A 14,366-nucleotide genomic window follows, 5' to 3' on the forward strand; every position below is an offset into this window, starting at 1 on the left:
GACGGCAGCGTAGCACATGGTGCGTCATCTTTTGACTCGGAGTACTCGTCCGGCGGAGCAGCAGAAACCTGACGAACGATCTCGCCGTTGTCGAGTTCTGCGCATGTCAGTACAGCAGTGTCAGCACTTGTGAAACTGTCAAATGAGACGGTGTCCGGAATCGCAATGCAACCACTGCGCAGGTCTCAGCAGAATATTTTCCGCATCAGTAGGAAGCACATCGGAAGGAGACAAATCTTGGGCCTCCCGGCACCCGCTAGCCGGCATTCCCCAGCGCAGTCTGCGCGGGCACTGTCGGCGCCATTAGACACTTAACGCGATGTTTCCGTACGCCGCGTTGGATCACCGAAACCTTGATACAGCACACAACGCAAACACCACCGTGCCGACACCAGTCGCACAAACAAAAAACGTGCTGCTCGCAGCGTCGTGCGCGAAAGAAAGAAACCAGCTGCTGGATTGTCTTGACGTGGCTTACTAAGCTGAAACCGAAACTGCTGTACAACCACTCTATCAAACCAGGCAGAAACGATGATGATGAGCGGGGATTTCCAGTAGCGCCACTTCGTGGAGCAGCAAGGAGGCTCCGTTCAAAACAAAAATGGCGTTCAGCAAGTCAAACTATGCGCCGGTCAGAGTCGGTGCATGATGCCCTCGATCGAGTAGGCTCAAGGAGTGTCCGAAAAATCAGACGAGGGGTTGCAAGGTGTCTGAACTTTCGGCAGTTGTTATACATTATGGTCTATGGGGAGAATGGCGGTGCCGCGAAGCTGACCGAATAATCGGGCATGTCCGAATTTTTGGAGTCCGGAAAATCGGTCGGCGACTGTACTTATGCTGTGGTTCCACCAGCTACGTACGCATATGTTCCACTGTAAACGCAGTGACCTCTGGTCTGTTTTTGTAGCTAAAGTCTTCGATTGATAAGCCTCTATGGAGGCAATGATAGCAGCTTTGCTACTAGTAAGTCAGGGCACCTGTACTTAAAGTCCCACAATAAACAGTAGTGTGATCCTTTTAACTTTCCCACCACCACGCCACTGGCGCATCTATGGAATGAGTTCGAAAGATGTGCGCAAGCTCATCAGAGTTGACAGTGAAAACATCTGCCTCCAGGAGCAGCAAGCGCGTTCCAAAACATTGTAGATCTCACGACTCCAGTGCTTTTGTGGCTGATTTTATCGACAGCTCAGCCAACAGCAAGCTGTCGATAAGCTCTTCATCTACTTTGTTTTGAGAACAACAACATAAATGAACCCGGAACTTGAGGATGCACTGCTAGTTCGTGCTTCTCCACCAAGTGAAGCCACTCAGTACTATGCAGCTAACACAGAGATTTACCGAAACTGCAATGCTACAGCAGCAAAACTGCAAGACTTGCCACATTCCCCATGTTTCAGATTGAGGAACTGCTTTGCTGCACGGCATGCCCAACTGTAGGGCTTCCAGTTGAAATCTAGTACTGCAAGGTTTTTCAAGGAAAAAGATTGATTTCTTTGCATATAGTGGCTATTACGTAGGAAAACATTTTCGTACATATTAAAACATTTTTAGCATTTCTCGGTAATTTATATTTCTTTATTACATAAATCTTGTTAATAAAAGTTGTATGCCTGAAGAGCGCATTCATTCTGCTTTGCTTTCACGTATTGCATAAAACAAAGTGCAATAGTTTCTTCGGGAAAAAAAAAAAGCAATGCAACCTACAAAAATACAGGCATTTTCCCCACAGTTGGGAAAGAGTTTACGCCGTTACCAGTTACATTGTGTTTATTACTTGTTAGGTGTTCTTTTTAGCAGTGGACGTATCATAATGTAGATGCTAACAAAGAGCGAGTTTGTGTCACGAGAACTCATTGCAGGGACTCGAACTATTTATGAAGCAATGTTTTTATGTGCTTCTGGTTCAAATAAAAATTAATGTACATCCAAGTGGACACTGGGACTCTAAATAAGTAGATCAGAAGAAAATCGAATAATTTTGCTGCACACAAATTACCATCTTTTCCACAGTTTTATGTAAATATTCTATCTTTTGTTACTTTAGATAAAACAGGTTTCAAAGTAAAACATGGTGGGGCTTACATTCTTATTATCATTATTGTCATCATTTCAAGTTAATTTTAGTAAAGAACAACAATCAATCTGAATGCAGAGATGCACAACACACAATGTTTAATGTGTTGTTGTTGTGTCTTTTTGGAGCAGCCAGGGTTATGGTAGCCTGTAGTGCTCCTGATGTCAATTATAAGTAAATGTAGGGCTTTCAACGTTCGGATTAGTGTACTTGGAATCAGCTTCTTTTTTTCGGGGAGGGGGGGGGCCTGGAACGTCATCGTCACCACAGCCTGTGTCCCCCTTTAGCAGCAAACTGAGCAGCCAGTCAGCTAATGCATACCAAAATCAAATTCAGAGGCACTACTTTAAGAGCCCCAATGTCCACCATCGTGGATACACACATTTACTCGGTAGTAAAAAAAAGCCACTTGTGTGATCTACCAAACAAACAATTCGCATTTGCCTTTGTTCCTTTAATTAATGACACATTGTGATGTCTTTAGCTGATCTGCAAATCATGTGAAGAATGTAACGGGGATAATCATGTGGGTGTATGACGTAAAACGTCTGGACGCTCCAATTTCCATTTCGCAATGACATCAGGAAGCTCATCATCATCAGCAGCATATTTTTATGTCCACTGCAGGACAAAAGCCTCTTCCTGCGATCTCCAATTACCCTTGTCTCGCGCTAGCTGATTCCAAGTTGCACCTGCAAATTTCCTCATTTAAACACCTCACCTAGTTTTCTGCCACCCTCAACTTCCCTTAGCAGCGCACCCAGTAAGGCCCTCTTTTGGCCCAAACTCAGCCAGATGGCACAAAATCCTTGTAAACAGCAATAGACAAAATTTACGGGTGCTTGAAAGCGCCATTTTGTTTTCAAGAAAAAAAACTTTTAACAAATGACCACACGGGCGGACGTCAGATCTCATTCGTTTCACCAGTACAAAAAATAACCAAATGCTAACCGGCTCCGTGGCCGGGGAGGCAGGGGTGGTCCTCGTCGACGTCCAGGACTGCGCGAACGCCGCCTTCTTCGCTCTCGGGACCGGGACCGGGAACGGCGCTTCTCCCTGCCACGGCTTCGGCTCCTGTGACGTCCATGACCTCGGCTCCGGCTGCGGCTCCGACTGCGCCTTTTCTTGCTGCTGCTGCTGCCACTGCAGACAACAAAAGACAGCCGAGACATGTTTAAAAAATGTTGTGGCTGCTGTATAAAACATACCTCCCAAGTTTATTTGGAGACAAAGCATTCATGACGTACAGCAGAACCTCTTTGATACGACCCTGTTTCATACGATTTCCTGGTGCCTACGTTTGCAATCAACAACGCAAAAGTGACCCAATACAGTTATGCTTCACTTTTACCGGTTAATATGTTCCCAAAAAACACCTCTCAGAACGAACATTCAATATATCGCCAAATTACAATTGTATGATATGTTTTCCGCCCACTAGATCCCATGCAAACAAGAAAAGGTGCAAGGCAGTCATAATTGCGAACAGCATGAGCCTGCAACAGCAGCTTCCCTGCCGAACTCCCCTTTCGTGTAACATGAAAATGCCGCCACGCACTGTTTCCTATTTTGGTACCAGCAAATCTCCTTGCGGATCACTTGTCACCATTCACAGCTATCACCACTAATCCATTGCAATAAGCATCTTCACCTGTTTCACAGCACATGCGACGTAGCAAGGACACTGCACACATTTAATAGGCTATCACCCAAATGCACTTGTGTTCCCTGCTTCAGGTGGTGCAAAATGAGCGCCATGTTTCGCTCTGGCGGCATCCTGGCATCATATTTTGGTGTTGTCCACCAGCTCAATTTCGTCTCGGTTTCCTATCACCGTCTTGAAACAACAATGTGCTTACTTAGTCACTAGATTCCCACCAGCTCAGCATGTTTTGTCAGCATTTCATGCTGAAGCTATTCTCGCTGAGTGTCCACCAAAACTTCTCACCAAAATGCTCCACTACAAGAAGCTGTTCACCCACACTGAATTCGAGGAGCCCAAACGTAAGCTTGCCGAAGTCGCAAGGACAATGCAAGTCTTGCAATAGTGGGAATGTTCAGTCACTTTGAAGCAATTTTTGTAGCAGATACAAATTTAATTCTGGAACAGATTGAAGCAGACAAATTCTGATTTTGGAGTTATCTTGCATAAGTAGGGAGCCTTCTTACGCTAGCCCACAGTGGTAGAGCAAGTGTGCAAATGAAGGCTCTCTACAGACAAGGAACACTTATCACCATTTAGTGTGGAAAATCTTAATAAAATGATGACAGGATGTTTACCACCTTCTATGTTGTGCAAAAGAAAAAAATGTCATTTGATGTTTGGCACCACAACCACAGCTTGTCATGCGCCAAAAGTGACAATTACTCATGACGAGCTGTGGCCTTACTGCACCATACCGCTACAAAACGTAGTGTGGCAGTTCTCATCTATGGTCCCAAATTACCTGCAAAGGTGAGCCAGTCTCTGTACGATGTCCAAAAATAGTGGCTCCCAATTATCCCAACAGTCTATAAACCAAACCTAAAGGATCAACTGGTCGACAATGGTATGCAACTATTCTCTATATGCAAGGAAGCCAGTAGCATGTTACGCCAATGCACACAATACTTACTGCCTGTTCTCCTTGTCAGCTGAGCCCTTAGCGCCTTCTCCAGATGAACTTGCTTGATGAAGGCTTCCTGCACCATTCACCTCCTCCTGTTGAGATTTTGTGAGCACGGAGAGGATCAAAAAAGCAGCACCAAGACACCCGCCGTATCCGCCAGGCCAGAAGTCGATTGGTCAGGGCCGTTGATGTGTACGTTGTTCAACAGTGAAGGGGCAGGGGTGAGGGCAAAAAAGGGGGGAAGAGCACAAAATGAGCAAGAACTATCTTACAAGGGGCAAAGAAAAGGAGCACCCTGCCACCAGTCTAAAGCATGGAGACAATGCTCAGAAGCTGGTGGAGCTATTCGGCTTCCTTTTTTGAACAGGCCAACAAGTAGGCAAGCCCCTTCCTTACGTGTAAAAAAAGCTTTTTCTTTATTAATGCTAAGGTAAGAAGGGAGGCTAAGGGGTAAAATCAGCAAAGAGTATCACAAGGCACAATCACCGACTGTAACCAACTTGCAGCGCCACCATTCAGCTCAGCCCTGCATCAGATGTTCAAGAATCACAAAATATAATGCAGTACCACCTTTAAAAATGAACGAAAATACAAAGACACTACAATTTTTCAATATTACCTGATACATCATCCTGGAATACCTGCAAAAGATGGGACCAAACACACTCATGCCATCCACACCCATTCATGCACATTCAGCCCAACCACACAATCTGGATATTTTCAGCTACATGCAAATACTTCCTGTGCACCATGAGGCAAAATGCAATAGACCTTGAGTGTGCATTACGCCAGCTTGCAATTACATTTAGGTAATGTATTATTTTAATATTACTTCACATTTGATATGTGTGTGACATGCAAGTGGATCACGCTAAACCAAATGAACAGTGCTATAAACCAGTGCTTACACTGAGTGAGGCTTATCTGATATAGACTTATTCATGAAGAATAAAATACTTGCATAGCCTCAAAAGTAATTTTATTCTACAAATGTTGCTGTGCTGCACCATCACCTTAAACAAATGCACATTTTTCCTTTAAAGCTATGCAAAACAGAAATCGGTGCTACGCTTGTGAAGGGAATGCATTTGAAACTTTTTTAAACACCACAATAAAAGGTAAGGTTTGGTAATGAGTAAGGCTTGCATTGAACTTCCTTTGCTGCACACTTTTTGCAATACTTGAACTACAGCCTTCTCACTCTCACAATAGCTTCATTAGCTTCAGATCTGTACTTTTGTAAGCAAAACATCTGTCCACAAGATGACAGAATAGCTTGCAGCATAAGGGAGCCAAGCCTACAAGATCTGCGCAAACATACATACAATCAGTCCACATACATACAAGCACATTTACACAAAGAGAGAGAGACAGAGAGAGAAGGAGAATAATCTGTTCTTGAAATGACCTAGAGGGAGAGAAGAGAAAAAAAAAAAAGTCTCCAAAGGAGAAAAAGTCGCGAATGTCTTTGTTCACAAATGCTTTCGTTTTGTTTTGCGAGAAATCAGCCTCCAAGGAAAATGGCTTCGCTGAAGAGTTTCAAACGTGGGGGAGGGGCGGCAGCCATCTTTTCCCAGCCATCCCTGAGACAAGAGGAATGGTACACCATTTCAGAAGCGTGACCCTGGTCGACGTCGGCTGTGCAACAGGCGCGCCAAAAGCCTCACACTGCCTGATAACAAGGAAATGATCCTTGCGTCAAATCATGACAAAATGTAGCATAGCAGTAGTTCACAGTGACTACGGACAAGACTTGGGCCTGTCCTGACATGAACTGCACATTACGTTATATGCATTATACTGACATTACTATCACTATCAGTACTTTACATATGCATTTGCATTAGCAAAAATATGCTAAGCACTTTTATTCTAAATTAGTTAAAATGTGCTCTTAGATCAAAGCAAAGTAAAATAACAAAAATAAGAATAATCAAAAAATAAAATAAAATAAAAGAACAGGTCAAGTGATGATGCCCTTCAGAGGTTACTACCTTCTTGCAGTGTCCCAATGGTAGCTAGGGAAGAAGTGCTGGTGTCTAGTGTGGGGGGTCTATAAGACACAAAGCGGACACATTATGTAGAGGCGACGCCCCAGTGGCAGTTTCAACAGCAAACATCGAGAATAATGCCTGACAAAGAATGTGTATCATACTAGGTAATTATGACAACACATGTTGGCATAAGCTAGTGTCATGCTTAACAAGGACTAAAATTTGTAAGAGTACTCTAACTGCAATGATCTGACAGTTAACCTTAACTTGACAATATTAGACACATGTTATCTGCACAAATTTAGTATCTAAAAGGCTTTAGCAACATATCAGCGTTCAAACATATGGCTGTTTCTGCTTTCCCAAACATAAAGCAATGGAAGGAAAAATCACCTTTCGATAAGGTGCCTCCAGCAAGGCCTCCACGTCAAGGTCATCTGCCATGATACCTGTTGAACACATTTTAAGAAGAGACTTATTTTGATCGATGAGTCGCACAGATTGCATGCATAGGCACTATATTCACAAGAATATAAGCATACACATTTTCTTCAGCAGAGCTAAAAATATGTTTGAAGCCTTGTATAGAATTGAAGCGACAAGAATAAACAAAACCAAAGCTGGACAACATGGTGTTGCGACTACTTCAGTGTCCAGTTCAAATTTATAGGGTTGAGAAGCATGGACTTTGACAAAAAGACAATGCTCAATAAATGACAAGCAACACGCTGCTGTTTACTCCCACACATGCGCACCCCAAGCTTGATGCAAGTACGAGGGACAAGAGATGACATGGCCCCCACCCCCCAGGGGGCAATGGCAGCTACCCAATTACACAGGTCATGTACAGCTGTATATCGGGTAAAACTACACACTCATGCCTCAAACAAGATAGGCTAGGCAGCATCATTAAGGTGCCGAGCGTCACCCCTAAGGAAGTCCTTGCATGATTTCACACACAAGAAACAAGACAATCGGAGATCACCATATAATGAAAACTTGGCACCCCCCTGTCAAACTGGAAACTAAATCGTCTCTCACAATTGAAAACAGTATCTTGACTGAAGAATCTATGAACACCAATGTAAACTAAAAATACACACCCTGATGATGAAAAAGAACAGTAAACATGAGAACAATGATGACAATGAATATACAGTGAGTGCAAATAAGGAAGCACGATGCAAGAGCACTGTCGTGTAGCTTTAGATTTCATCCCTCCTCCGAGCACGTAAACATAAGTACATAAATATAAGCACATAAATGAACACATAAATTAAATACACAAGCTTTCTTGCTTTCCACAACCATCAGAATGTGGCTACTTAGCAGGCTGCCACAGCCACTGAGGTGACTGCGCTTACCGTTGTCTTTGTCTACATGTACTGGAATGTGCTACGAATGACAGCAATTCAATACTGGGGCTTTACGTGCCAAACCACAATATGATAATGAGGCTCACTAGTGGGAGACTCCAAATTAATTTTGACCACCTGGGGTTTTTTAAAATGCACCCAACAGAATTGAGCATTTTTTTCATTTCACCCCCATTGAAATGTGAACAACTAAAGAGGTGCACAGAACACAATGAAAAGTGCTCCCTTTGGTATCCCCGTCTTTGTTTGCATTCAACATGCATCATTTGTACCATCACTGGCTCAGTACCAAGGGTCATAGGCCACGGCAGCCGCATTTCGACGGGGGCAAAATGCAAAAACACCCGTGTGCTGTGCAATGGGGCCACCTTAAAGGTCCCCTGGCGGTCAAAATTAACCCACAGTCCCCCACTATGGCATGCCTCATAATCAAATCATGGCTTTAGCACGCAAAACCCTAGAATTCAACCATTCGCCAAGGGCTACACGAGCATTACATCCTGCATGAGTGTTCAATCCAAGGCATCTCATTAAACTCGTCTGACAAGCCCCAGGGCAACATTCATGCAACTGCTCCCATAAAAATCCAAGCTTAAAGATTACCTTAGCACAAGCCTCAACCTGTGCTAGCTTGTGCACACATCCACACACAAGTGACACTGCACTTCAGGGCCCTTGATACACATTCAGAATATTGTGCATGGTGCATGCCACATGTTGACAACTACAGGAAAACACAAGCCTATCAAGCAATGCCCTTATGAAAACCTAGTATAGTGAGAAATGTACATACTGCCTTCACAGCACGTATAGGGAACCACATGACTTATCCTCCGGAATGTAAAATGTGGCTTAGCTGCTGAGAGAGCTTATTCCTATCGCACATTTAGGCTTATCCACTGCACTAAACTATGTTAGTCTAGTGTTCTTTTTACTGCAATATGTTCACAAGAGCAACTGCAAAATGTGCTAAAGGCATATAGTGGGCATAGTGCATGAACGCAAAGTTATATATTAAAGGAATGAATAACTGACTAAACTGTGCCACCAGATTATGGTAGCACTGAAAATTTGCTTTATATCACTAGACTCAAACAGGATGCAGACCTGCTAACATTTACAGTTAGAAATACTACAGTCTAAGCAAAAAAATACTGCAATATGGCAAAAAATACAAAACATTGTTTTATTACTCATGGTACTGTCTGTTTATTTAAAAAAATGGAGTTTGTTCAGCAGGGGCACTATTCACAGGCACTTTTCATGGTCTGTACTACAGACAAAAACAAACACTTATTCATAAACATTCACATGGTGGCAGCTAAAAATTCAGTTGCCCCTGTGCACTGATTCAATGAGTGAGTGGTACTGATGTGGGTAGGTTCGTATATGCCAGCAGGTAAAAAGAAGACATGCTAGTAACTCGGCTGGGGACTGTCCTGTATTGTTTAAAGTACATGTTACCCTGAATGGAATGCAAATGAAAAATTATTGGTGTCAATACAGCAATCATAAAGGAGCTCTAAAAATCGGGCGTTTCACAATAAAATCATAAAAGTTGGCAGATATGAGAACGTTAGTGGTTTAAAGAATAATTATAATTTTAAACTGACACCATGTTGCACTAAACTGCATGCCATGACACTATATGGTGAAACTGGTACTGTAGATACAGCCCACTCATGGGATCATAAAAATTGGAGCACTTAGGTTAGCCCTCCTAAACTGCGCCGAACTTAGTTTAGAGAACCATTTGTTACATCTTATACACCTAATAAGATGTAAGGAACATTCACATTTATAACTAGTACTGTGTTCATGGCAACAAGTGGAATGGCAGAACATTGGCATCCCTCAATGCCTGGCGTTGTGCTTAAGCACTTTTGTATGTGTGTGAGCTTATGAGTTCACCAACATCCTGTAGCCTGCCTGCGACATACAAAATGCTGCCAAACTGCACTGTTATCTAACAGTTCTGAAAGCACACGAGGATCGCCTTCATCAAATAAATTATCAATTTTTCAAAGCTAGGGCCACACTTTTTCTTTACGCTCTGTCGTATAAGTGCCATCACACTAACTTACAACTGTTTTTGGCATATGGTAAGCAGACATCCGAGAATTTGTAATGAGAAATTGTTCTACAGCATAAATGCTGAAAGATTGGTCACCCTGGACAAAATCAGTGCATTACACGGACGAAAAAAAAGTACCATGAGCATTGGTTGTCAGTGCCCTTTAAGCTTATTATGTAGCAGCCTTATTAACAGCCTGCAGACATCTCAATAATAAACTATTGGACTAATGATTTGATATCTTGCATCCTGCCCCAAAGCAAAACACAGTTATGGTAGGAGTTGGTGCACTGTCACAAATGTGATATCAAGCCACTGTCAATCACACACTGGAGGACACTACTGCAGATAGAGCACAAAAGTAATTATAAGCCTGACTAGTCTCAAAAAAGGGTACAAGCTCTATTAGTGCCCTTACATTTCAGTGAAAAAAAGAATGTAATTTCCAGATTTTTTAAGTGCAATGTTTGGCTGATGCATTAGCTGCTGTATAAATAGCATACTGCTATTAATAGTTCAGTTGCAAGTAGTGTGATTGGCAAGGTTTACGAGCAAGTATTTTTGCAGCAACTACCTTATCAAGCAGTAACATATCAAAAGCTTTTGAACATATTGTGGGTGTCCCATTACACAGTTTTTCATATTTTTACTTCAGTATTCAATGAAGACTGATTGTTTTTTTTTGCGATTTCTTTTACTTTCTGTGCTGGAGGTACCCTCAAAAAGCATTTTCACTAAAAAAGCAGTTCACTGGTCACCACCACGAATAATGTTTGAACACGTGCTTTTGAGACTGGTTAAGAAAGCATCGCGATTTAGAGGGGAAAAAGGACGCGCTAAGTCACTTGATGGAACAAAGCGTTTCACATACTATGACAAGTCATATGACATGAAGGGGCACGACTGCTGGCAGTGAAATTGCAAATATTACCAGCAGCGCAAGCAAACGAACTTTGACACGTATCTATTACTTCACCGTCAAATTTGGATATTTCACTCTGCGGCTCATACATGCAGTCGTACCGCCAAATGCACAAATATATGCCAAGTTCATCACATTTCGATGACAGTGATGAAATTAGCAAGTCCACTACACACATGATATTCCTATTACAAAATGGTCGACACCGCATATGAGCAGTACAATCATGAATCAAGTTCAGGTATTGCGTACTTCTTCGGGTAGTCACCGAGCAACAGTTTTACAAAGCTGTTGGCTCTTTATGGTTACCTTCACAGGTTACACAGGTTTAAGTGGAAGCTAATATCCTTGATTTGCCAGTTTCAATGAACAAAAAATACCAGAAAGATTGGTACTAGCAACAGTAATAAAGTTTTCACGGCACATCACAAATCCCGTCACGAGCTATCGATCTCATTTAGAAGATAGAATTCTCTACACAGCACACTTGCAAACGGGAATTGAATGAAGGTTTTCTTTCATACCTCCCACAAAAGATTGATTTAGGAATATGGGCAGAATAGTAGTTAGGTGCAAAGCACGGCGTTCACTGCAGCTCACAAACAACCAAACAAAATGGCGGCCGCCAGCGAAATCGACGGGGTCTCTCCATGTGGCAGAAGGGGACAAACAGACAAACCTCGACGACGACGACACCAACGACGAGCGAGGAAAGCTGAAGCATTGGCTGAAGAAGCGCTGATGACCTCAACTTTAAGTGCACCTGATAGCAAGTCAATAACTTTCATGCGAACATGTCTCGCTAGTGCTCAATTTAGTTCATGTAGAAAACGCAAGATAGATCCCTCTGAGCATATGGCCTTTCCATCGCAGCTCTTATTTTCAATCAGTGCTAGAAAATGGCAATTTAATGTCACTCTAAGAACAGTTTACACCCTTTGGCGTGCCCCTTCTGCCACACTCTAAGAACAGTTTACACCCTTTGGCTTGCCCCTTCTGCCACACAAAAATAATCGTCATCTGCCTTGATGCGTTTCCTTTCTTTATCGCTGCGAGCCCGGAACTTTCCAGTAACGAACGGCACGCGCGTTATCAGCATAGAACAGTTTATACTCTTTGGAGTGCCTCTTCTGATAACGCGCGTACCGTTCGTCACTGGAAAGTTCCGGGCTTGCAGCGATAAAGAAAGGAAACGCATCAAGGCAGATGACGATTATTTTTGTGTGGCAGAAGGGGCAAGCCAAAGGGTGTAAACTGTTCTTAGAGTGCACACAACGATAATCGTCATCTGCCTTGATGCGTTTGCTTTTTTTAACGCTGCGAGCCCGGTACTTTCCAGTAACGAACGGCATGCGCGTTATCAGTGTGACGCAGCATTCTCGGCAGGAAAGTAGCGGGCGCGGCGTTTTCAAGAAAGGAAACGCAAGCAACGCAGATGACGATTACTGTGTGGCAGAGATACATTCCAAAGGGTGTAACTTTGCCTGCACTCTTAAAACTGTTGCACCCTTTGGGGTGTAAATTTGTCCCACAACAATAATCGTCATCTGCCTTGCTTGCGTTTCCTTTCCTGAAAACTCGGCGCTCGCTACTTTCCTGTCGAGAATGCTGCGTCACACTGATAACGCGCATGCCGTTCGTGACTGGGAAGTACCGGGCTCGCCGCGTTATAGAGAAAGGAAACGCGGGCAAGACGGATGACGATTATTGTTGAGGGACAAGATAAGCCCCAAAGGGTGTAAACTTTTCTAAGAGTGTAAGAGTGTACACTCTAAGAAAAGTTCAGATAAAAGTGAGAACGCGCGCTCTCCTAGCTGACAATAGCAATTAGCTGAAAAGTATGCAATCGCGCATGCCGAACCCCAATTTACAGTGCCAGAGGGACAGAACTGTTGACCCGGCGCAACCAACTTAATTGGGGGATCGGCCAAGGATCGGGCGCGGTGCAAGGGTTAAATGAAAAAAAAAAGACTGCAGCGGAAAATACACTCTATAAACAGTTTGCACCCTTTGGGGTGTATATTTGTCCCACAACGATAATCGTCATCTGCCTTGCGTTTCCTTTCTTGAAAACTCGGCGCTCGCTACTTTCCTGTCGAGAATGCTGCGTCACACTGATAACGCGCATGCCGTTCGTGACTGGGAAGTACCGGGCTCGCAGCGTTAAAGAGAGGAAACGCGGGCAGCACGGATGACGATTATTGTTGTGGGACAAGATACGCCTCAAAGGGTGTAATTTTTTCTAAGAGTGTAGATTGTGAGGTAGTGATTAAGTGATCGAGCGGTCATACCGGTGTCCCACGACCACTTTGATCGCACCGAAATTCTCAACTGCGATTGGCTCCCTCACGCAGCTTGCGAGCCGATCACGACCAAGAAATTCAATCCGGATCGGGCTTGTTCGTATTCAAAAGTGCATGCGCCGTGTGACACCGGCGCCCATACCATACACACTCTAAAAACGGTTGCACCCTTTGGGGTGTATATTCGTCCCCCAACAATAATCGTCATCTGCCCAGCTTGCGTTTCCTTTCCTGAAAACTCGGCGTTCGCTACACTCTTAGAAAAATTTACACCCTTTGGGGCTTATCTTGTCCCACAACAATAATCGTCATCCGTCTTGGCCGCGTTTCCTTTCTCTAATGCGGCGAACCCGGTACTTCCCAGTCACGAACGGCATGCGCGTTATCAGTGTGACGCAGCATTCTCGACAGGAAAGTAGCGAGCGCCGAGTTTTCAGGAAAGGAAACGCAAGCAAGGCAGATGACGATTATTGTTGTGGGACAAATTTACACCCCAAAGGGTGCAACTGTTTTTAGAGTGTACACTCTTAAAACGGTTGCACCCTTTGGGGTGTATATTTGTCCCACAACAATAATCGTCATCTGCCCTGCTTGAGTTTCCTTTCCTGAAAACTCGGCGCTCGCTACTTTCCTGTCGAGAATGCTGCGTCACACTGATAACGCGCATGCCATTCGTGACTGGAAAGTGCCGGGCTCGCAGCGTTAAAGATAGGAAACGCGGGCAACACGGATGACGATTATTGTTGTGGGACAAGATACGCCCCAAAGGGTGTATATTTTTCTAAGAGTGTACTTTCCTCACACTCTTAGAAAAATTTACACCCTTTGGGGCTTAGCGAGCGCCGAGTTTCGAGAAAGGAAACGCCAGCAAGGCAGATGACGATTATCGTTGTGGGACAAATATACACCCCAAAGGGTGCAACCGTTTTAAGAGTGTATCATGTCCCACAACAATAATCGTCATCCGTCTTCCCTGCGTTTCCTTTCTCTAACGCGGCGAGCCCGCTA

The 14,366-nt window shown here is 43.7% G+C and overlaps 1 protein-coding gene across 12 annotated transcripts in view; it reads right to left on the bottom strand.

The window, feature by feature from the left end:
- Caper (RNA-binding protein 39-like protein Caper) overlaps window positions 1-11,865 on the bottom strand; it is an 84,579-nt gene extending 72,714 nt beyond the window's left edge. For 6 of the 12 annotated variants that reach the window (XR_011511023.1, XM_070530654.1, XM_070530653.1 and 3 more), the window contains exons 1-6: window positions 11,735-11,858; window positions 7,077-7,132; window positions 6,684-6,742; window positions 5,173-5,212; window positions 4,693-4,778; window positions 3,029-3,220 (exon numbers count right to left, since the gene is read on the bottom strand). Coding sequence is in view for 11 of the 12 variants with exons in the window: in XM_070530654.1 (XP_070386755.1) it covers window positions 3,029-3,220; window positions 4,693-4,778; window positions 5,173-5,212; window positions 6,684-6,742; window positions 7,077-7,132; window positions 11,735-11,843 (542 nt within the window). In the remaining variant the exon portion in view is untranslated. The other 6 variants (XM_070530656.1, XM_070530657.1, XM_070530659.1 and 3 more) reach the window with 6 other exon arrangements.
- Between the last annotated feature and the right edge of the window lie 2,501 nt (window positions 11,866-14,366).

This window comes from Dermacentor albipictus, chromosome 1, assembly GCF_038994185.2.
Source record: "Dermacentor albipictus isolate Rhodes 1998 colony chromosome 1, USDA_Dalb.pri_finalv2, whole genome shotgun sequence".
NCBI lineage: Eukaryota > Metazoa > Arthropoda > Arachnida > Ixodida > Ixodidae > Dermacentor > Dermacentor albipictus.